Source organism: Corylus avellana, chromosome ca1, assembly GCF_901000735.1.
Source record: "Corylus avellana chromosome ca1, CavTom2PMs-1.0".
Taxonomy (NCBI): domain Eukaryota; kingdom Viridiplantae; phylum Streptophyta; class Magnoliopsida; order Fagales; family Betulaceae; genus Corylus; species Corylus avellana.
The window spans coordinates 42,780,037-42,805,954 of record NC_081541.1 but is presented as its reverse complement, the minus strand read 5'-3'; the positions used below and the strand labels follow the sequence as shown (position 1 = coordinate 42,805,954).

The window sequence follows — 25,918 nt, the reverse complement described above, 5'->3', positions numbered from 1 at the left end:
TGCTTTAAGGCAACGGACACGCTTTCGAATTTTGAAATTTGAAAAGTTTTTGGGCGGTGGGGACCACTGTTTGACAAGGATCAGATATATGGCGGCCACGGTCTTCATGCCCAATCAGAAGGATGGTCCGACCGAATGACAGAATCTAGAAGATGAGGAAAGGTGGGTCGGGTAGGTAAATATCATCCTTTATAGGGGCTCTTTGGCAAGTGGTGATTAAAATTGCGAAAGAAGGGGGAGAAAAGAAAATACTTCCAATTTAGTTAATTCGTATGCAACTAAAAATTGATAATCTGTTAATTATTTTAATTGTCTTTTATTTTTTATTTGATTTTACATGTCTGGGAGAAAAATAATGGCCTCAAGCCAATTGGGATACCTATTTAGGGACAATTGTCTTTTATTTGATGTGATGGAAAACGCTCAATATATTTTTTATGATGAGGAAAATATTTTTTATTTAATACAATACTATTTTTATATTTTTAATGATCAAAATATATTTAAAACATTTTCTTTCTTTGAATTTTATTTTATATTAATTAATTATGAGTCCTACCTCTACAAAAAATAAAATCCTAACTCCACCAATTAGGGCTGCTCAAACGGGGAAATTTACCGCCTCACAAACCGCTAACCGCTTATAACCGTTAACCGTTAACCACTTTAGTAGGCAGTTATTAAAAACCGCTAACTGCCTTCATTTATATATACTAATATAAATATATATATTAAAAATTTTATAATAATAACATATATTAATTGTTTCATTTGGATTAATGGATTTAGGCTATTTATGACTATGTATGTGAAATATATAATCTAGTATGAGATGTTTTGGGCTAAGCCTTATTCAAAGAGTGTTTTTTTTTTTTTCATCTTTTTTAAAACATTTTGGCCTTAAACCCTTAAAATAAGCCCAAAAAATAGGTCAATTAAAGGCCCAAAACACTTAAAAAAACTCAAAAGCCCATATAAAAAAAGCGGTTATAAAACCACCGGTTATTGGATTGAATAACCGCTAACCACCTAGGCGGTTGTGGTTATTAAAATTCGATAACCCCCCAATGCGGTTGCGGTTGCGATAATGGTTATAGCCAATAACCGCTGGTTATAACCGTTTGAACACCCCTACCACTGATCACCACGCAGGGGTGGTCATGACCCCATATCACCATATCACCCATAAAGGCTTGGTCAGCCACCTATGAAAGTAGTTGGACTTTTTTTATTTTTTTTTATTTGTTAACGTGACAGTGCCATGTCGCACCGAGCGTATAAGCTAGTTGTACACACGGCAAGCATTTTCCTATTTGATAGGACTGAAGGAAAATCTTCTAAACTAGGAGTTAATCCTAATTTTGGATGGATTAGATAAGTGTAAGAGTCTCTTTCAATTGTAAATGTTTCGATAATCACGAATAAAGTTTAAAGCATATGCTTGGCTAATGGTATAACACCAAGGTTGCTTTTTGATTGCCTTGTTGTGATCGATCATGAATATATTATTGCCTATGTGGTTGTACTATGTTAAATAATATATTTTTCATGCATTCTAATGTATTAGATGACTGCTAGGGTTGATAAATTGCCAATTTGCCACACTTCTACGTCAATTTTTAGGTAGCAAGAAAAATGGTCAAGTGTTCTTTTGGCTATGAGTTAAGGTTATTTACTTATGAATGGCATTGCTCTCTTGATGTGACACTATATCGACCTTTTTTTTGTTCTTTTTTTTTTCTTTTGGGTATATGGTGTGGGGAGGAAGAATGATTCTGAAAATTTTTAAATGCTAATCTAGAAGTATCTACAATTTTCCAGTTCTGTACACGAGGATTATATATTATAATGAATTAGTGGCTGAAAAATGAAAATTACATTTTGTTGGTCATAAATGGCCCCCAAATTGACCTTAAATGTTTCTATTATATATAAATGATTTTGAGACCGAAGGGTATCTAAATATTGAATATGACTTGAGGCGCGTTAGTGAAGCCAACAAAATTGGCTAATCCATGACGTAGCGAGGCATAGGATTGGGACTTAATTAGTACTTTGGATAGTTATTGTGAGAGAGTATATATAATACATATTTTTCTTTAGCTTTTAATATGAATAATTCTAAAAGTCTCTCTTGTGTCCCTCAAAAAATGAGGTGGCTCTTATAATTATAATTTGATTAAAATCTAATAATGATCAATTACAAGCTCAATGGTGATTTTAAGAGCTACATCATTATTGAAATGACACAAGAGGGACTTGTAACATTACTAAAAGAGAGAACCTCTTTGTTTTCTCGTGAGAACTTTTTTCTCTCTAATACTCTCATATGCATCTGTCGTGAGTGTCCCTTTATCCCTTTTCTCCTGCCTATCCGTCATCTCCTCTCCCTCTCATCTACTCTATTTTTTTTTCCTCGTCTTATGGGTTTGTTTTCCAAATCTTTAGATCCACTCCCATCTCTTCCACCGGCACAATTTTTCTCCACCATCTCTAGCCTTCTCACCACCCTACTGCTTCTTTCTCCTATGGAGTGAGACCCGAGTGCAAAGGCGAAGACACAAGATGGTGAGAGAGGGCAAACACCCCTCTAGCCCTCCTAAAATAAGCAGCCTAGGTATAGTTTGTAATTTTAGCTCTAACTGTCCATCCTCAAAAATATTATAGTTTGTAAAAGTGCCCCTATTTTAAATATTATATGCGACAGAATCCTCAACTAAAAAACTTTAAATAATATCCTCTCCATTTCGAATGAAATGGAGAGTATCCATTTAATGTAAAAAGATGGATAATATTGTAAATTTGATCATTCAAATAGTCAAAAGCAATTATATAGGCAAACGTTGGCTTTATAAAGGGAAAACTAGTATATGGGTGGAAACTTGTAAGCGTCAAAGTAATTATATCCTCAAGATTCACCCCATTGGGACTGGTCAGCTACCCCAGTTTTTTTTTAATTTTTAATTTTAATATTTTGTTATATATATATTTTTTAAAATAAATAATATTTTATTATTTATCTTTAGTTGGGACACGTGGCAAAATTGTGGTTGTTGGATGACATTGGATGGCTAGGATTTGAGAAAAAGCTGATGGGCAATTTTTGAAAGATTGTCGGGGATCCTAATCCGTTATAGGGAGTAAAGGGTGGGCAGTGGCTTGTGCAATGGGAAACGTGCCCAACAATTCGAGCCAAGTTGTGGAATGCTTGTGCAATTTGAGCCAAGTTGCAGGTATGTGATCATATTTAGATTGTTTCTTTCAAAAGTAATTGTTAATGAGAGTTTTTGAAAATTCCGTTAAATCCCAACTTACTATTTTTTATAATAAAAATAGGGGCATTTTGGAAAATTTTATAGAATTTAACGAAAAATCCTAACAAAAAAAGAATATTGCAAAAAAATTTTTAAGTTTGATACCCTATATTAAGAGTTTTTGAACTTTAAGAGGTTGTTTCAAAACGTGTGAAAGTTTGAGAGAATTTGTTGAAGTTTCCAAAAAAAAAAAAAAAAAAAAAAAAAAAATCATATTATGAGATTGAATATGTTCATTTGTCATATTTTTCAATCTATTCTATTTTGGAGCCTAGTAAGCCTATGTGCTACATAATGAAAGATAATCTAGGTACTACTTAGTTCCCACGATGTTCTATTCCTCTCTTTTCTGTCTCCAAAAGATAAATCACCTTCTCTCTTTTCTTTTCTTTTTTGGTGATCAAGATAAATCACTTTTCTTTTTTTTCCCTTTGTACTCCCATTTATAACTCTTTTTTTTTTTTTTTTTTCATAATCAATGTGGGAAAGGGGAAAAAGGGACTCCCATTTTTGATTTAAGAGTCAAGAGTGTCGGACAAAATTGACAATTGTTCTGCAAAAAAATTAAATAGATTAACCCTCAAGAATTGAAATAGAATCAGAATATGTCATTGAAACTTCTTTTTTTTGGGTCAATTATAAGATTTTTTCTCATCTTCAAATTATAGGATTGGGTATATTTCTTTGCATTATATAATGAAAGGTAGCCTCTCTTTCCTCAAACCTCTCTTTTATTCTTCATAGGATAGACATAGCCATCTATATGATAGCAAAAGAGTTTATAATTAATATTTTACTAAAAAATACAACCATACGTGAACCGATGAGTACAAGCGGGGTAGTAGTGAATGATGATATGTCAGTAGATAGACGAAAGCCATGCCTAGTGTAACGACAATCTCTGTGCTGCCCATTCACAGCCTAGTTAGTTTGAAGAATTTTCTTCAACCCAATTGAAGTCGGCTATTGGTCAGTGCTCTGGATATAAACCCAACAGAGACCAAGGCAAACACAATATTATGTAAATGAAGTTTTAACACATTCTTATGTGAAGAAAGTAAATTGTGGAGATATTTGATAAGTATTCAATGACAAAATTTGGTTTGTTTACTTCAACAATACAAGTAAAAAAATAAAAAATAAAAAATAAAAATTGCTAGCACACACCCCCACACAATTAAAGAGCATCATCTTGGGCTCTGTTTGTTAACATTTTTATTTTTCTCTCTTTTGTTTTTTGTTTTTAAAACAAAACCATTAATAAATAACTCAAAATATAAAAACAGTTTTTTTTTTTTATTTATTTTATGTCACATTAGAATACTTTTTCATACTAAAAAAAATAGAAACCTTCCAAAACACATTAACAAACAGAGCCTTGCTATATACATATAAATTAAGCAAGAATATAATACAAATAAAAATGTTGGTTCTGCTCTGCAGGGTATTTTGGGGGGGGTGGGGGAGGTTGGGTAGGGGTTTAATCATTCTTTAAACCAAATGTCGGGTACTCTGGACTCCACATGTTGTTCTTCACAAATTCTACAATCTCTTCCTGAAAAGCAGATGCAGTTACATTAATGCCGAATTAAACTACGAAAACGCCTACGATCAGAGATGTTCAACGTTGAACTGTTGCTATTTCACAACCATACATCATAGATCCAACACTTCTACCCTACTAAATCTTATCCTGCCATCAACCTTTTATATGAGTCAAGGCTAACTTCCTAGAAGGCCTGTTGGTGGCAAGAAGGGGCCTATCATGACAGCTTACCATGTATAGACCATGTTATCTTTTTTTCTCTTGTTCTTCTCTACCAAACCCAAATTTCTAATTCTTTTGTATTTCACAAAACCTGATGACTGCTGATATACCTCAAAAACCCACAAAGATTCCCACCATTTCCCCTTTCCACATTAGTATCCACTGTTCTGCAACTTGATTCTTTTACTGTTGTTGAAATTGCTAGATTTTAAGTCATGCTGTTTATATTTGGATAGTATATTGGAGGGAAACATATATATATATATATATATATATATATATATATATATATATATGGATATCTCCTTTGAAATTGACCTTCTACAAAATTCTAATGCCAACTATATAAAATTAATAAGACAAATTGATTAGATACCCTAGAATACGGCTGAAGCAAAAAGTACTCCCATCTAACAATAATAACTTAATTTACCCATTTGTTGCAGAAAATGTGTTGAATTAAATTCTTTCAATTGATGCTGACTTCATACCTTGGATAGAATGCTAAAAATGATATACGTCTATATCTTTGTGCACTCATGCAAGACAAACTTTGACTTCAATCAGTCATAAATAAGATCCAAGTTCATATCATCCAAATGTATCAGACAATTTTTTTTTTTTTTTCTAAATAAAAAACATAAAATTATACTTAAAAGTTGGACTTCTGATAACCAGGAACATACCTGAGTAAGTTTCCGTAGTTCTCGAGCATCCATTTCACGGTATCCTTCAGCTAGATCCTCCACTATAGCTTCCTTTACCACAGCTGCAGCTACCTCCTTCGTTATATCTCGTATTCTGCAGACACGAATTAGTTAAGTAAATACGCACAAGGACTAGAAATAAAGCTGCCAAACTGCCTCATAGCCAATAATAAATAAACAGAAAATAAAAGGGCCCAATTATGCACCTAGATGTTGAAGGGTATATAATCCCTTTGAGAACCTCCTCTTCAGTCATATATGCAGCTAGGCTGTAGATTGCAATCGATTCAGAGAATAACCAATATCAGTAGTAAGTAGATTATTGAACTTTGGAAAAAAAAAAAACTACAAATCAAATCAAATTTGGTGGCTACTCTTCCTCAATTCCCCAAATCCCTACTCTCCCACATGTTAGACCCAAGACCTCCACCTTATAAAAGAGGGGGAGATACCACTTGGCTAAAGAGCTGGTGGTTATAGCGCAGAAAATAATAGTCATGAATTAGGACTATTACATTTATTGAAGCCTGCAAGTGATTAGTAATTATGAAACCCAAAGATTACTAACATAATTACAACATATACTAATTATTTGTTTATTTTCTAAAAAGGACATTTTGGGAGACTGCAGGCGTGGACTGCTTTCTGGTGACATATAATTCTAAAGTTGCATAGAACTTTCATCCTATAGAAATCAATTAAGATAGGATATGTGATAAGTACCACTCTGCTGCAGCCTGTAACATGCCATCGGAAACGATTCTGGAGCCAGATAGAAGAGTACCAAGTCCAATGCTGCATCAACAGACAAGTTAGTAATACGAAAAGTCATATTACTGAAATACAATGAATTTCTTTTAATAAAACTAACCCTGGAAAGAGATACATGTTGTTTCCCTGGTTGCAGTAGCCAATATGACCATTTCCTGTGGAAGTCTAAAGGAGATAAGGTTCTCACATCATATAAAAAATAATTATTTTTATAAGTGACAGTTTATTGAAAGATAAACTAGCACAGCCCTCGTACATGAAATGTATAAAAAAGAGAACCACATTAAAGGTGTCTAAAATCTAAAAAGTTTACAAGGTCTAAAATATTTGAAAAAGGAGGATATTAAAAAAAAAAAAAAAATTGAAGAGACCTCTTCGTGGTAAATTCCTCTGTCAAAATCAGCAGGGGAGATATAGACAGGCACATTCATGCATCTAAGAAGTAATAAGCAAATTCAACAGTTTCATGAGTAACAATTAGTGCACTTTTACAAACAAGTTCTAAAATAATCAGCTACACGTTAATAACAGTTTCTGCACTTCTACTGACTACAAATGTTATCCGACTACTTCAACAATTTCAATCTCTTGGGATAACTTGCAATTAGATTACATTAATTGAATGAAAGTAGGATATAGTAAACATAATGGTCTTATTACATACCAAGATCTACATCGTTGAATGGGCTTCCACTTGCAAATATAATATTGTCGCCTAGAATGGAGAATGCTTCTTCAGGGGTGCATTCAGCTGTCAGATTAAGAAAAAAGGATGATAACAAAGTGAAAATCAAAGTTTTGAAGAAAGCTGATTTACCATACAATTTGTATCTACTACAAAGAAGGGAGAACAATGAAAACTCTAACCATTTTTTGTGGGGTTTGACATTGCAAAGATGGCTGGTCTTGTCGATGTTGAACCTTTAAGGGCCTCTAGTACCTAAATATCAATTTTGCAAGAAAAAAAAAAAATCAGTTGGCAGAACTTAGTAAAATTAGGTAAGGACTTGACTACCCAAAATCTCATTTATATGGACGCAATTGTTAAAATCTAAAGTATAAAACAAAATAGAGAGAAATAAGCAGAGGAATATTTTGAAGAAGAGAGAAAAAGAAACACACAGATTTAAGTGGTTTGGCTTTAGAAGCATATGTCCACTGTACTCAAAGTCCAAATGGGCAATGATTTTTAATGCTAAAGATATAATAAGAAAGTCATATTTATAATGAGATTTCAACACTATGGAAAAATAATGTCAACTATCAACTTATAATATTTGAGTATCAAATCAATGAAATTGATTGCAGTAATCTCATAATTGGTCATAGCAATCAATCCCTTGATTTATTCATTATGATATGGAAAATGAATCCTTTTTCAACACTCCCCCTCAAGTTATGCATGAAATCATAATGAAGTGTGCAACATGTAAAATTTTTGTAGGCGGATCTGAATGCTGTCAACACTCCCAAAGTTAATTTCTTCCTTTCCTTTTTAGGATATCGCAAACTTATTATCGAATTTCCAATAGTGAAAACACTTACTCTTTCATTTTACTACATTGCCCTTCCCTTTTTTAAGAAATAATGCAAGATCCAGTCCAAAAATCATGCTCACCTCTAATAATGATTAAGGGTATTTGAGGGACATTACTATATTTATCCCTTGTTATTATAAAGGTGCCATATACAACCGAGTATTATAATATGAAATGCTCCTAAAATGCATAATGATCTCTGAAGCATGATAAAGAAAGGGTACATCCCCCCAACCCCCCCCCAGGGAGTTTCAGTCAATAATCCAAGAGTCAATTTAAGCAGGACCAAAAATTTCATTAGCGTTATATGAATCCTTCCAGATACCTCTTTCGAGAACAAGCCCCCAACAGCAGATAATCCAAGAAGTACATCAGGCTTTACTTCCCGTACCTGATTAGCAAGATGTGATCAGTACTGTGGTAAACAATGATAAAACAGACAGTTTAGTCATCCACATCAGAGAATATTCCCAACTCCGTAAAACTTTCTTCTCCTTTTAATTGACATGTGTATCACACTTAGTATCAACAACAAACCTTGTTTATTAGAAGAATGGTAACAGTTCTTAACTATAACTAATAGCAGCTTAATTACTAATCACAAACAATTTTTTTTATCAAATCAGACAAGAAACAATCTCATTGTTATTTAATACCCTCAGATCCTGCTATTTCTGTAGGAGGTGTAAATTAGTAATAAGTTGCTCAACATAGACAAAAACAAAATTAAGGGGAAAAAAAGCTTTAATATCCCTACTTTCTCATTGAAGGAGAAGCTACACAAACTTCCATTACCAGAAAAGCTTCATGCTTAGCAACGAAATATAAATATATGTATGCGGAAGGAAGGCGTGGTTTCAAATCTAGATGCCTCTACTAATTTTCAGTTACCTAACACATAGAAAATACACCAAAAGAAAGATGCAATTTCTTTAATTTAGCATGCATAATGACATCTACAAGAATATACATAATGGAAATAAGTGAATTTCACAAACCACTTCTGCAAGACTTGCGCCTTCCCTTAAGCCTTGGCGATTAATTTCTTTGACCCTCTTTGCAAATGGGCGTGCATCTGGATCAATATTTTCACGTTCCTCTGTGATCAGGCCCTGCATAAGACAAAACAATGAATTTAATTATCATATCCAGCTAATTAGGAAAGATTTCCTTCGGTGTGCAACATGAGTGCAAGATATCAAGGAAAATTGCATCCGACATCTTTTTTATGAGCAAGATTAAATTCATTAAAATAAAATGAGGCAAAATAGGCAAGACATGGGGACCCCAACAAACTCATCACTACAGTTAATATAGTGTCAAATTAAAAAAAAAAAAACAACTAGAAATGGGCCAAAAAATGACCCGGTCCGATAACTTCTTAAGCTCACTGGCCAGGAAAAAGGCTGCCAAAAAAAGGAAGTTTTTGAAGCAGCTACGGCAGCAACAAGGGATCTTAGTTGCCGCAACAGGGAGGGTCGCACAGAAATCAATTGGGTAAGGGTTGTTGTCAGGGAACTCTACTCCGATGTCCATTAAGAGAGGTGCCTGGCAGTTGGTGCGCAAGGGACATAAATTATTTGCAAAATACATAGACAAAACGGAGCACCAGCTATGGAGAAACTTGGAAGAGGGGAAACAGCACAAATGCCTTAGAGCTGCCGTTCAGATGGGAGGGATGCACAGAGAAGCTAGAATCTGGGACTCAGGTGCAGTTGTGGAGGCTCGTTGGATGCACGTGGTGAAGGGGTGTGGGGGCGGGAGTGAGGCCAGAGGAGGGGGCGCATGGATGGAGTCAGAAAAACATGTAAGCATTTTTTTTTTCATAAGAAAGCACTTACTTTAATCTTGAGCAACATAGAAAAAATACGTGAATGTCTCAGGTATTCGTTCCTGCATTCCCATGCATTTAACAACCCATGAACGAAATCAGGAAACACAGGCAGAGCAAGGGTTTAGACTTTAGACCTGCATGGTCCTGAATATGGGACGCTACTTTCAATTTTCAAGTCCAGAGTAAATGAATTTATTTATGTTATCAACAATATAGGCTTATGACGCGATTGCACTTTACAATCTTTTTTTTTTTTTTTTTTATATAAGCAAATGGCCCCAAAAGAGAAGAGGAACGGGAAATTTGAACTAGTGAGTGGAATTTCGAACGGGAAATTCTTATATAAGCAATTTAAGGGTGCGTTTGGAAGTGCGTTTTTAAAAAAATAATTTGCGATTTTAAATCAAATCACAACTTTAGGGTGTTTGGGATTGCGATTTTAAAAACGCAAATTTTAAAATCGCAAAAAAATCTGCGATTTCCATAAGCTGATTAGAGGGTGCTTATTTGAAAAAGTGCGAATTTAAAACAAAATCACGATTTCTATTAAAAAGATATTTGGCGCAATAGTTACCTTTTTTAGAACGGGAATGAAAAAAATACCAAGAATACCCACCTAAAATATATTAAAACCCTTCTTTTTTTCTTTTTTTTTTTCTTCATCTTCTGTGTCTTGTTAATCCTTATTGGTAATTTGGTCATGAAACCGCAATTATATGCTAATGTTATCCAAACACTCAATTGATAAAAAAAGTATTTTTTAGTATGTTTTACCAAACATCTGTGCGATTTTAAAAACGCAATTTTTAAAATCGCACTCCCAAACGGGCCCTAAGAATTTTTAGCATTACAATGAGTGGAATTTTAAGAATTCGTTTTAGCAATCAGCTAGAGACTGCGCCTTATGAATTTCAAAGAATTTATAAGTGACATGATTATTAGCCTCGGCGAATATATTATCACATATTCAACCATTTGTTGGGACCTTGCAGTCCTGTTCAGCAAGCCTGCAGTTGCTGACAGTTTATTTCTGTCAAATTGACCAGGTCAATTGCCATATCTCAATGTAACTCTATCAGAGCTATGAAGATATAAGACTCATCACCTCATAGCACAGTAGCAGATAACAGAATTTGGGAGTTACTACTAACCTTGGCATCAACTACCCAGAATTGACTTCCTGCACTCTCAAAAGCAGATTCATTATTTCCTAACATCCTTGCCATTGTTTTCCTTGCAGCATTAAGAACCCCTATTCCTGCACTGAAATAGTAAAAAAAAATTAAGCAAAGAACCTTCAAAATTGATATTTTGTGCCAAACATGCAGGTGCTTTGCTGTTGGATCACACAAAACATTGGACTTTTTGCAGATGAGATAAGTCCTTGTGAAGCATTGGCATAACTGAAAAAGCCCCCCAAACACAATCAGCAGGTTGCAAAATCATAGATGTGTAAGGGAACAGCAAGGAAAACAAGCCCCAAAAATTTAATATCATGAACCAAAATAATGCAGGGACATTGTCAAATAAGATTACTTTAAACATAGAGACAACAGAACCCGGAGCCTTTGAAGTAATAAAATAATTGATAAAAGAACATTCATGGTAATTGATAAAATTAAAAAATGCATCATAATGTTGACAGTCAGAAGGACCATTACACTCGTGGATTACATTGTATCATTACTTATATAGCAAGTACAGAAAACTCATTTGATGGTATGGAAACCAGTATGAATATGGTTAAACTCAAGCATGTATGCTCTATAAATTGCGAAGATTGCTATGCAAACACGCAAGTACTAAATAAAATGAATATAACTTTAACTGAATATTTTCAAACCTTGACTATTTTCATTAGCAAAAATCACCTCAACCATTTCTACCGATATGGCATCGGCTAAACAATCCACTTTCATCATCATGCTTAATTTAGAGCTATTCATTCATTTGTGCTACTAGCCCATTAAATCACCAGATTCCCAAAAGCTTAAGTTAAAAAATAGTGAATTTAATAATTTTGATTAATATTCTAGCAATCACACTCACGTGTGGGCTCAAACTTTCTCTCAATAAGTGAGGCCCAACACAAAATATTTAATTGAAATGAGAGGTAAATTACGGAGATAATTTTCGAACGCAGGACCTCTGTTCTAATATCATGTTAAATCACCAGTTGTCTCAAAATCTTAAACATATAAGAAATGGTGAATTTAATCATTTTAATTAATATTCTAACGTAGCCATCAATAATTTCTTATATCTTCGACTTATCACATCTTCAACAAAACCTAGTGTTAAGCCTTAGTCTTTGTTAAAATATCAATTAAGTGATTAAATTCATCATTTTTTGTCAAATTAAACTTTTGAGACAATTGGTAATTTGTCTTAATATCATACAATATTTCTAATTTCGAATATTGACTCCACTCTACCTCTTATTTGAAAATTAAATATTTCACATGTTGGGACGCATTCACTGAGCGAGAATCTCGACCCCCATGTGAAAGATAATATTAAAATATTGACTAAGTGTGTTCATCCATTTTTCAATCAACTTAAGCTTTTAGGATAATTAGTAATTTATCATTTCTTTTAAAAAAAAAAAAAAAAAAAAAAAAGAGGAAAAAATATACGTACTCTCCTCAAACTAACACTCAATTTCCAATGTCCCCTGAACTAAAGATTGCATCAATGTCCCCCCAAACTACCAAAAATTTGCAATGTACCCATTTCGTTCCTCAAAACGACAAAACGCCCTTCAAAAATTTTAAATAAAGCAAAAATACCCCTAGAAATTCGAAGAAAAAAGCAGTTTGGTGAAGACCCACAACAGTGTTGTGGATCTTGCGAAGCTGCTGTGGGTCTGTCACCACTTTTTTTTTTTTAAATTGAATTTTTTATTAAGTATATTTTTGTGATTTGGGGGACATTGCAAATTGAGTTTTAGTTTGAGGAGATACGTGTCCAAAAAAAAAAAAAAAAAAAACTCAGCCACCCTTTTTGAAGTAGTATGGAATTTTTTATTTTTTATTTTTGATAAGTTGAAGTAGTATGAATTTTTTATTAATAAAAAAAGAAATCTAAGCATTAAGAAGCATACAAAATGACTTCCTACAGAATTGCCACGTATCTCAGCCAACTTTCTTCCATCTTGCATTCTTTCGCAATTAACTTAATATTCTCATGTTCATGCTTAATTGGGTATGGCCTTCTATATATTGCTGCTGATGTTGCCTTATCATATACAGCAGCTCAATGCACTTTTTTGTAAGAATGCATCCTTCATCCAAAAAAAAAAAATCCTCACATGCCATGCCTTTGACAACCTAGACTTTTACATGGTAAACAATGAAATTTTCTTTAAGTAAAATTAATCATTACCTTTTTTCTTTATATAAAATTAATCTTCCTATTCTTATCTAAGTTTGATTCTTCCATGAGTTTAAACTTTCAAATGGTAGTTAAGAACAGTCTGACTTCCCAGGATGAAGATTAATTATTGGTATTATGTTCCACAACCATTTCTCCTCTCATTCAACCACCACAAAACAAAATCTTCTTCTCTATATGAAAGAAATGCCAACCTTCCAGCACCAGCAACAACAATCTTTTGCTTTGGAAAGTCTATCATTGGCCTTCCTTGTGCTCTAACAGCTCCTAAAAGGCCAGCAATTGCAACTCCTGCTGTTCCCTGTAAAGTAAATTGACATCAAATCATGCCAGTAGTAACAGACGGTAATACTAATAAATGCTGAAATCTAAAACAAATTACCATGGTCTATGTGCTATATCTCATATCTTTAATTCTTATTATAAGCATATACTCATTTACAATTGAAACAATATAACACAAAAGATACATAGAGAATGCTCCACCAACAGTCACTATAATTACAATAGAGATTCATTCCATGGTTTGAAACAATTGATACAAGGGCCATAAAAGAAAGAAATATGCCAAGAGAAATTAATCACCTTTGCCTTTTTTCTTTTCAATCAGTAAAGAAAAAAGAAAAAAGGCAAAGATAAATTAATAGTTAAAGTATTAATTAAATAATTAAATTTACCATTTCCTATAAATTTAAGCTTTTGGGACAATTGATAATTTAACATGATATCATAACAAAAGTCTCGAGTTCGAACATTATCTCTGTCATATATCCCCCATTTTCAATTAAAATAGTTTGCGCTTTGTCTAGTCCCACACACAAGAGAGAGCGTTAAAGTACTAATTAAATAACTAAATTTACATTTTCCTATAAGCTTTTAAACTTTTGGAATAATTGGTGATTTAACAAAAAATAATAATAATAATAATGAGAGGATAAACCTAAGATGAAAGAGTCACCTAAAGAATAACAAACAAATAAAGCCAATGAAATCTACTAAAGGAGATGAAACATTGCAAAACATAGAAGATCACTCATACAAAGTTCATAGAAATAAGAATTTTAACTCGATAGTAGACGTCTGAATGCTATTGAAGGTGTGATTATCTCCAAATCATCCACATAAGACATAGAGGGGCCGCATTCCATTTTGAACTCATTCTATGCCATCCAAACAATCCATGCCAGTAACACTATACATCAATCACTTTATGAAGCATCACTCATTCAGCAACCATGGAATGAAGTAGCAAGTGATCAGTACACTCATCACATCATTTACACATAGAGCACCAGTCCACTATAATGGTGTTCCTTTTAATTAAGTAGTCCACAGTTATAGTTCTTCCCAATGCCATCGTCCAAAAAAAAAAAAAGAAGCCAATCTTTCTAGGAACTTTACTGCCGTAAATATCCCTCCAAGGAAATTGCATGCCATTGGAACCTCTTAAGGCCTCCTAATAAGAACAAACATCAAATTGCTACCATGCTTTAGCTGCAGTATTAATTAGCTTTGCCTCCTTGATCTACTGATACTTGCACCAGTTCATCTTAAGGCTTTGCACATGCCAAAGTTCAGAGGCTTGTTTTTGAATCAGCCAAACTTAGCATCATCAATTCCTTTATTGCTTATAAGAATTCCTCTAGTAGGTATCTGTCTTGTAAAATGACTGGGACTTAATTTGCCATGGTTAACAATCAGTTTCCCAATTGCTTTTTTTTTTTTTGTTGAAAGAAGTAATCATGTTTTATTAAAAGCATAAGACACCCTAAGTACACAAGATATATACATTAGTGACTAGAAAAAGAAAAGCGGATAAGAAAATCCGTATAAGAAACCCAATTGCTTCTTATTCTTTCTGATGAAGTATTTGTTATACTTCATAAGAAAGAAAAATATTAAATTAGGCAGAACCCTTTTACAATTCATGAAAAATTGTGGTGAATCCCAAAAAGGTGTTTCAGCAACAAAAATCAGTACAACTGTACTGAAACAACAGTTATCTTCAGGACATGTGTAATCAAATAATGAACAGCAGTTATTAAAATACTCGGCCATTTAAGAGTGTTGGCTATAAGTTTCATGGACACATATTACTCCTAATTTAAGATATATTTGTCATCAATGCTTAAAAAAGAGCAACATAAATGCTGCTAAATTATCATTGAAGGTTGAGACAATATTAAATTATGTAGACAGATATTACTATGATAAAATAATTGAGATGCTTTAACATAACCAAGAAATTCAATTACCTGGACATCATCATTAAACATTCTGTAAGTGTTTCTATAACGCTGCAACAACTTAAAGGCCCACTTGCTTTGAAAATCTTCAAACTGCACAAACCCAAGTTCCTTTTATCTCCTTTTTTTTTGCAAAAAATATATATAGAGTTTATCATGCAATACAGCTGTTAGTGATAAAATTAGCATGTGCCACATTTAGTTACCTGCACAATCACATTTGGCCAACGAGTAAACACTGCATTCATGAATTCATCAATGACAGCAATATATTCATCACCATCAAGACGATGTTCTTGCAATCCCAAATCTGGTAATAAAGAATAAAATGATCATTTATTTTTCTATTGGACTTGCACTCATGTAAATGATTAAAAACAAAAAGGAATACATGCAAAATGTTAAGTAATATAAAACAGGGTACATGAGCCATAGACATTAATTAAAATGTGCATGATATGAGGCATGAAGAGAAATATTGCTAGTCAACATGATGTGGGGGCATAGGTCTCATGAGAGACAATGATAGGCCAACCCATTAATGTCAACATTCAGGTAACAGCAATATGATTCCATGGTTTAAAAATATCGAACAAAAATGAGCTTTCATGAAAGGAAATCTACCATAGCTCACCCACCAGGCATCACATACAGAGTTACTGTCAGCTTCACCATCCCTCTTTTCTACTACACTAAGAATCTTTGGGTACCATGTGTTTTTCCTAAATCAATGGGAGGTTTCAAGGTAACCTAGTAAGGCCTTGAATTGTGTATATATAGTGTTTCCAGCGATCCAAAAAGAATAGCGTTACCATTCTCCAAGGTATAACGCATTCGTTATAGCACCAAGGTTACCTACAATAACAAGCACTCTTACTTTTAGGACTTAAAGACTTCTCTTTAATGGGAGATTAGAGGTGAAGTTATGTCTTTTATGCTACCAAATTTTACCTTGGAATCCAATGAAGTTCGATTTTTCAATATGAATTCGGTAGACATTCTTCACTAGCTATGTTGACAGTTTAACAAGAGAATGGCAATCAAAATCCTAATAGAGCACGCTCTGCTACAAAGTTTTTTTTTTTTGATGAATTATGCTACAAAGTTCTTTAAAGATAACGAAGCATTAGTGGTGACTATTGAATAAACAGCATAGAAAGCAACATTGATCATGTCATATATAAAATTTTGCTTCAAGTGCCAATTTTAGTTTCCTTCTTCCACGGTTAAATGACTCTTGTTTTACACTTTTGAAGGAATTATCATCCTTCTTCTACTGCATCTTCCTCTCAATGAAATTTTTGTCTGGTGTGCACTATGTGAATTTGGGTGGGGCTCTGCCTGTATGTCTTACCAATCTACCATGGGATCTAATGATAATCCAACCACAGAAAAGTTAATACCATTATAACACGCATACGGGCAGTGACGCAAAAAGGTATCATAGAGGAATTAAATTTGCTTCTTTCTTCAAAAACAGGGGCATGCATTGTTCTAAGAAACAAGAGTAGCAAGTCTCTTTTCTATGTACTAGGACAAAATTTACAAGTGGGATAACAACAGAACAACATTTTGTGAAAAAACAAATGGTGCAACTACAATATCATCACCATCGAATGAATAAAAAAAGACTTACACACGTGGTCTTTGAGCAACTTCTCATTGTTAGTTCCCACATCAATCATGACAGGAAGTACCTATTGTAGGAGAATATCAAAAAAAAAAAACTCTTTAGATAATACTCAGTAATAAATCAATTAGTTGGGATTAAGTCTTAGTTTGAGTTGAGTTGGTCATTAAAAATCAAAATGAGAATAAAGGTGAAGAATGCATCGTAGAAAATAAATCAGCTCGAGAATTGAATGAAAACAGAATACAATCTCAGCACTGAAATAACTATCAAAACTTTTTGACTCCTTATTACTAATCTATGTACTATGGTCCAGCAGTACACAATCAATTAGGAACTATGCCATCGAACTTTCATCCAAAAAGATAACATTAGTATCTCTACCACTGATAAATACAACTCTTACACAGCTTATCAGAAATTAGCACAAAACATTCGAAAAACTGTTAACGTCAATATCACACATCAGATATAAGTTTTTGGCCATCAAGGTTTGATGCAAAGGACAAAACAAGTTAATTGGGTCCATGTAGTTTTATTTATAGGTCTAATAATTGGGTTTTTAGTATTTGGTTTTATGTTTTATTTAATTTTCAAGAGTCGGGTGTTTTTGGTAATTCAATAAATGGGTGTTGCCTTACATTATGTTTAGTCATTAGTCTAGTTAAGTGTGTTTTGTACTACATTCGCGAGAGACTTCAATGGAATAAAAATATGAAGAATTGATTCTCCTTTCTCGCTTTCTCTTCTCCTAACTTCTTTCTTTCCTCCCCCTCTTAGCTTCTTTTCTTTCTTCCCCCTTTCCCTCTTTTAGCTTCTTTGTCCTCTTCTTTGTGATTCTTGCGATTATTGTTCATCCTACATCAAGTTTGGTATCAAAGCCTTGCGATCGTTTTCTATCAACAATTGCCTGATCCCAACGCCAGCCACAAACAGAACCACGGATTGTTTTCTCACGACGCACTCTCAGCTTGCCATGCGAACAACTAATCTTCTTCTTTATCCCCAGAGAGTGTTGCAAGTACCACTACACCACAGTCAACAACCCACAGCAATCTGCTCGCCCTACGCTACCACGCCACCACCACCACCCAAACCCACCACTGTGCCGCAACCAACTACCCACAATGATGGATAGTCCTTTGCACGGCCACCCAAACACACTAATAAGAATGCATGCACCAACACTTTGAGCCACAACCACCGCACGGCACCCGAATATCCTTCACGCAAGGCTACCACTACACAGCGTCTCTTCGCACCCTCCATCGACCACTGCCTCCATTATGGTCCCATCTTGCCATCATCGCCACCATCTCGTCATCCCACTTTGCTACTAGCTACTGCTGTCACTATTCTATTTCGCCAGCACCGCCATCGCCTCGCCTCTACGTCACTACTACTGTCGTCAATCATCGGGAGCCACAACTCCTCCCTATCCTCGTCGACCCACCGCCCCCCAACCTTGGTTTTGCTCTGTTGCTATTGTATGAGAGAACAGAGATGCAACATTTGGTTTTGTGAAGGAGTTAGTGAGCAGGTCAACACAAAAGGGAAGGTATAGAGAGAGACAGTAAAGCGTTAAAAAACAAGAAACGAGAAAAAAGGTTTTGGACGCTTGTTGCTTAGCTTACATGTAAGACATTTAAGACTTGGGAGGTTGGTTGGACTCTTTTCAAGACTTGAGAGGTTGGGCTTTGGACCCAAAATGTTCTGAGCATATATTTTCAACATTTCAAAACTCGACGTCGAGTTTTCTCTAACCAGGGGAGAATTATGCAAGGGGCAAGACAAGAGTTAAGTGAGTCCAGAGAGTTTTATTTAGGTCTAATAATTGGGTTATTAGTATTTAATTTTCAAGAGGCAAGGGTGTTTTTTTGGCAATTTAATAAATGGACATTGCCCTAGAATAGGGTTTAGTCATTAGTCTATTTAAGTGTGTTCTGTACACCATTGGAGGGAGACATCAATGGAATAAAAATATGAAGAATTGATTCTCCTTTCTCTCTTCACTGGAACACCTCAACTAACACAGCAACTTGCCAACTGCCACATTCACTCTCCCTCTCAAAGTTGTCCATCAACAACTACTCCATTGTAACGTTTGATAAATTAGTCCAAGAACTCAAGCTATGAGTGCTCCAACTTCAAGCCTGTTTGCAGGGTAGGAGTCGTCTTCAACTATTCAGCAGCAGAAGCCAGTTCGCCAAACTAAATTGATAGCTTAATTAAAGATACTATATTGATACTTCCATCACTGTACTGACTGCAACCCTATAAATGTTCCATCAATGTAGAAAGATAGCATTTGAAGAAAATTCTATCTTTGGCTTGCTCTATTCAGTAGTACATCAGCAGGTTTGTCAAACTGTTTAGAAAGAGGATTAGACCAACTTGCTTCAACTAAATTTCCATCTTATTCATGTATCTTCAAAGAGTTTATTTATGCATATTTGATAACAGCATACACAATCATACTCAAGAAAGTAACTATAAATGCATAAAGAAATATGAAATAGAAAGATACGATACAAAAAATAAGAAATACCCTTTGAGGATTTATCCCTGCAGCAGCAACATATAGATCCAGCTTCCCAATTGCAATTCCAATTCCCTGAACTCCAAGGTCTCCTAGACCCAGTATTCTGCTTCCATCTGTGACAACAATCATATCAACCTGCAAAGCAAGGTTTTTAATACTCCATAACTTATTGGTAAATATATATCTATAATTTAATGCTCGATGTCACTAACAGAAAGACCTGATCAGCTGGCCAATTATAAACCATTGACATCATTTCTCCACGATCCACTGCACTGAAATACATTCCCCTTGGCCTTCGAAACAAACCACTGTAATTCTGGCAAACCAGACCTACAGTTGGAGTATAAACTATAGGCGCGTATTCCTCAATGTTGTTAATCAAAACCTGCCAATTTCAGGAATGATGTTATGATTTGAATTATTAAACAATGAGATCCATAAGGTTAGCTGTATATAATTTATTGACTACTCCAACCAGCATGAAATGCAAATAATAATGTAAAACTAATATTTGATGAAAGTGTGGAAGAATATACATATGAATATGGAAATGCATCTGAGAGAACATGACAAAGTATTAGACACCCAAAATCAATATCAGGGCAAGGCTAAAGAAGAAACCCACGTACTAATACAAAATACAAAGTGGGTGGCAGATGTATGATAGTGATAGTATGGTAGCATCTTAGGACTAGCATTAATGGTGCAGTTGTTGCCCATTGGCAGTGGTACGGTGGTCAAGAATTAAGTCATATTGAAGATCTTATTTGAAGGTTCATCAAAGCAGGCTTCATCGCATCAATAAATGTTTCTATATGAAGCAAAGAATACTATTTCTCCTTTTGACTTTTAAAATTAGAAAAATGTCACCTTTTGGACAAGGTATCAGCAGAAGGAGTTCGAGTGTGCACTGTGCTTGTGTCTACAGACAAAAATGCAGAGCCTTCTCTAACCAGATTATAATGTGCTTTACAACAAAAAATGTTTTTTCAAATTTTATAGCCCATGCTCCCCACATATATGTGGTTGCAGCATTCTGCTTGGCCTCAAATGCATTTTCCACATCATTTCTAACTTATTTTCGAATTTTGAAACAGAACAAATTTTGTTTTTGTACCAAACAATCCATCTTTCTTCCATAAGGAAACTGTTCGAGTAGAGAATATATACAGATGCAAAATAGTGATTTAGTAACAGTAGAGGGTAGCAGCCTGCCTCAAAACTCTCTTTAATCCCTAACCAGGAAAAACCTCTCTTTGTTTATTGATTATTCCTTTCAGCAGAAGACTACTTTTTCCTCGTCTTCCTTAATTTTCAGTATTTTTTTTTTAAAAAAAAAAATTAATTTTTAATTTTATTTTATTTTTTACATTCTACCATATTGGGAGGTCAACATATGAATCAATACATTCAAGAACCTAAATTTAAGTCCAACCATTCCAACATCCACGAGAAGGAAATCAGCTCTGAATAAAAGGGATATAAGAAAACAAGGACCAAGCATCCTGACATCTTTCTGTGACCTATACCGTGTTAAGGATAGAAAAAAGGGGCAGGGAAGGGTGACACAGTTAACTGAACATTAAAAAGAGAGAGAAAGATATACATGTTTGCAACCAACACTGACTTACAAACATGGACTGACAAATACCTAAAAGTTGCAGGATGCTAAGTGATTTTTTATGAGGTAAAAGCTCAGTCTTCCACGCCTTAAGAGTTAAAATCATCAGATTATCTTCTCATTACTGAGGTGTAAAAATCAACAACTCCAAACAGGCAATGTTAGCAACTATCTCAGATAATCACTCAATTAAGCAGAGAGCTAAACACTAATTTCCAATGATAAATGCACGTCAGCATAGAGTTGATATGAAGGAATTAAGTTTTCAACCCACCTTATAATACATAGTCTCGTTTCTGTCATGCAAACGGTTGAGTATCCGCCATTTTGCCAGAGCATTTGGATCAGATGGTCCATCTCTTGCTTGCACTTCAAGCCTCTTCAAGTCAACCACTGTCGATTTTCCAAATATCAGCAATAATATTGCTGAAAGAAAAAAAATAATACTAGCACCGAAATTTGAAGTTAATTTATATACATTTTACTTCCTTGCTCTATTGCAATAAAGCTATGGACCTTTGTCTTCGTCACTTAGGTGCAAGATGGGTTATGCTTAAGTAGGGCTCACAATTTTGATATGACCCTCGAACCTAATATGAAATTATAGGGTTAGGGTTTGGCATAAATGGGTTCCGGTCAGAAATGGGTCAACCCACTTGACCCATTTAATAAACGGTTCAACGCGCTTGACCTGCTTGACCAGTTTATGAAATTATATATGAAATACATGTTGAAATAGGTCAAACGGTTCGTGTTCGTGTCGAAACGGGTCAAACATGTTGTGTTATGTCAGATCAAACAAGTTAAACAGGTAGCGTTTAGGTTTAAACGGGTCAAACAAGTCGACTAGTTTGTGACCTGTTTAATAAATGGGTCGTGTCAGGTCACTCGCAGGTCGTGTTAGGGTTGAAGGATTTGATCCATTTAACGTACTTCAGTTTTGGCAAAGGAAACCAACTTCATAAGGGCATGGAATGCAGTGCCATCGTGTCATTGACACAATGATGGGAAAGAAACATGTTGACTTTTGAGGGACAAGAGCTTTCTATTGATAGAATCATGCCTGCTTTTTCCCGATCTCTATTTTTTTGGATGTCCATTGACTTTACCGGATATTTCAGATTCATTGTATACTTGATTATTATTTTACAGAGATAATTTAGTATCCAGCCTACCCATAAGTTACTCCCGTCGATTTTTTCATGCTGCCTTTGTTTTTAGGTTAATAAAATCTCTCTACTTATCAAAAAAAAAAATGAAATTAATAAATACTTAAGTCATAAACCCTAATCTTAAAACCTAACTTTGTATTTCAATGATTCTAAGATAACCCAAGCTATCTACGTTCATCGCTCTCATTCCAAAGATTTATGGGGCTGTTGATCTCGAGGATTTTCGCCCGACTAGTCTGGTGAGCAGCATTTATAAAAATTTTGCAAAGGTTCTAGCAAACAGGCTAAAGATAGTGTTGGAGAAGATTATTTCTAAGTAGCAAAATGCCTTCATCCAGGGAAGGCGGATCCTAGATCCTGTTCCTATTGCTAGTGCCTTATGTTACTCTATTTTCGGTCTTTTCAACTTTGTGTGGGCTATGCCTCATCGGGTGAGAGATCTCATCCTATGTTGGAGAAGGAAGAGTGGTAATTCTCAAAGTTAAGCTTTCTGTAAGATGATCCCGCTCTGTTTGATGTGGTGCATCTAGAGAGAAAGAAATGACTAGAACTTTGAAAAAAATGAGAGGATGGTGGTGGAGCTAAAGGCCTTATTTTTCCATACTCTTTTTCAGTGAATAGCTACTTGTTTGCACATTTCTAGTTTTCCTGACTTTTTTTTTTTAATCTTTTTTCTTTCTATGTTTAGGTGTTTCTCTTGTATACTACTAGGTGTGTCCTTTGATTATTTTACTTACTAAAAAAAAAAAAAAAAAACTTTATATTTTCATCAATTTGCAATCATCTCCATAATGCCTCCGACAATAATCATGTAAATCCACAACCTCTAAGAGCACCTAATTGATTTCCAAAGAAAGCTACGATCAATTTTAAGTTGCATTGATTAATGTGAACAAATTTATAATGTCAGCACCATGAGCTAGCCACACTGGGGAAAAATTAAAAAGGACAGAAGAAAAACTCACTGTATCGTTCAATTTGCTGCTCAGAAGACATAACATTCGGAGGTAAAAGCCCCCGAAGATCAAGACGATCCCGCTCCGTCATGGAAAACGCTGTTCCCTAATTTGACAAACAAAAATTGCAGCAACTTAACAACCACGGCATTCTAATTAATTTGATGATCAACGTCATTCTAAAGATCCAAACTGTCTTTCCCGAAACGGAAAAATATCAAACACGGTTATATTCGAAGAGAATCAGAGAGTTAAACGTAGTGCAATTGGGTGAAGATTTACTTTGTTGAACCAAGGATCATGGAGAATGTCGAGGCTGCGCTTGTGCACCATGGTTGGACGATCGCCCTCGGTGGTAGTGAACGATCTGGCCCGCATCAGCACCGGATTACTACTCATTAGTCTCAGCCGTTTGATCATGGCCGCGGAAACTCTGATCTGATTGGAAAAGTTCGACATCCTTGAATTTATTTTTTTTTCCTTCTTGCTTTTGGGGAAATATTCTGGGATCAAGCCCTAGTCGAAGAGTTGAAGTAGCAGAAGTAAATGCGAAAAGGAATGCGGAAAGGGAAGAAAGCTAAGGGAATGAGTGAGAGTAAAAGAGGAATAACTAATTAGCTGTTAATGCAGTGGTTAAAGTATCTTTTCCGCTTTTCGTTTGTACGTTGAATACGGCCAGTTTGACTCGCTGATTGCGGACATGATTCTTTGGCCTTTTTGAGTTTTTTCTTTGTAGGGCGTATAGCTAAATTTGAAAAAAAAAATTAACTTAAAGAAAGAGAATAAAAAAAAGTCAGCTGTAGATGCCATTGGTTATAGGTTATGTTTGGTTATAGGTTACAGGTTATGTTTGGCAAGAGGCTGGAGTGAAAAGAGACCCATGATCCAAAATTCAAAAAAAATTTACAATTTTTTTTCAAAATTAGCCATATTATTCTTACTTTTTACATTAAATCAATCATTTTTTTGTTACTATTCAAATAAAAAAATCATTACAAAACAAAATTTTTCATTTTTTTATACAAAATATTCTTACTTTTTTTTCTCTTATATCAATCAATCTATTACAGTACAGATCTACTTCCTAAGTCCATTCAATTACTTGTTGTATACAATAAAACAAGTAATCGTAGGACAGAGTTTTTCCTCCACTTTCACTCAATTCGGAGAAAAACTCTGTCCAATCATAATTTTAGTTCTCCTTTTATCTTAAAAATTATATATTTTTTAAAAGATTATTATAAATATTATAATAATCTAGACAACTGAATTTCAACTAACTTAGAATTTTGATTTGACTACTAAACAACTGAATTTGAAAACAAATATTTTATCTAAAAAGAAGAAAGATGAAAAAAGCCATTGCCCATGGCCCCATGTATATAGAATTTGCCTTGCATTATAGAGCATTTTCAATAAACTCTTCATTTTTTAGCTAGAATTTGGTTAAAAAAATAACCTCTTTTTTTTTTTTAGTTTGACTATCAGCTATGCTAAAGTAGCAAATAATAAAACTCTCTAAATTTTAGCGATAAATACAAAATTAGCCTCTAAAGTTGGCCTAAATTACATATCAATCATTGTGAGTATGGTATAAAAAAAAAAAAATTATAGGTCTCTATAGTTGGCCTAAATTATAAATTACTCTATGTGGTATAGAAAATAATTTATAAGTTCTTAAGGTAGGCCAAAATAACAGTTTACTCCCTTAAATCAATTTTCGTTAAGTAACTTAATAGAATCTGTAACTTTGTCACGTCATATCCAACAAAAACGCAACACATGTTATTTATTTATGATGGAAAAATACATTTTACCCTCTGAACTATCCATCAATTTGCACTTTTAACCATATTGTTTAAAAAGTAACACTGTATCACCCAAAGTTCCAAATTGTTGCAATTCGACCACTCTTACTTTTTTTTTTTTTCCCCCCAAAATGCCTCCATCCAAAGTTAAAAATTAAAAAAATAAATAAATAAATAAAAAATAATAGGTGGCTGGTCTCGGGTGACCGGCCACCCCTTAATTTTTTTTTTATTATTATTTTTTTTTAATTTTCAAATAAATTTTTTTTTTAACTGGATGAGGGCATTTTAGGGAAAAAAAAAAAGTTAGAATGGTTGAATTGCAACAATTGGGAAGTTTTGTAGGGTAATGTGTCACTTTTTAAACATTGGGGTTAAAAGTGCAAGTGGATGATAGTTCAGGGGGTAAAATGTGTTTTTCCCAATTTATGACTTTAAAAAATTACAATTATGATTTTTCACATCATTTTATGACACCAGCTAAGATTGTACATCCATCATCACTCTAATGATCATATAACTATAGTAAATTAACCTAATTTTGTCTATTCTCAAAATTTTACTGTGTATAACCCTCTATCATTTTTATCTTCATTTTCACAATTTGAGAGCATT

General features: G+C 34.2%; 1 protein-coding gene across 1 annotated transcript; it reads right to left on the bottom strand.

Annotated features, from left to right (window-relative positions):
• Window positions 1–4,379: 4,379 nt before the first annotated feature.
• LOC132176656 (NAD-dependent malic enzyme 62 kDa isoform, mitochondrial) lies at window positions 4,380–24,114 on the bottom strand. Its single transcript, XM_059588926.1, has 19 exons — window positions 23,778–24,114; window positions 23,505–23,601; window positions 21,642–21,760; window positions 19,964–20,131; window positions 19,750–19,878; window positions 17,208–17,268; window positions 15,778–15,881; window positions 15,581–15,664; window positions 13,520–13,626; window positions 11,084–11,195; window positions 9,097–9,210; window positions 8,424–8,489; window positions 7,428–7,500; window positions 7,225–7,311; window positions 6,661–6,715; window positions 6,513–6,584; window positions 5,996–6,058; window positions 5,769–5,883; window positions 4,380–4,869 (listed from the first exon to the last, which is right to left on the bottom strand). Exons 1-19 carry the CDS (start codon window positions 23,952–23,954, stop codon window positions 4,795–4,797), a joined length of 1,878 nt encoding a protein of 625 aa, XP_059444909.1. The 5' UTR covers window positions 23,955–24,114; the 3' UTR covers window positions 4,380–4,794.
• Between the last annotated feature and the right edge of the window lie 1,804 nt (window positions 24,115–25,918).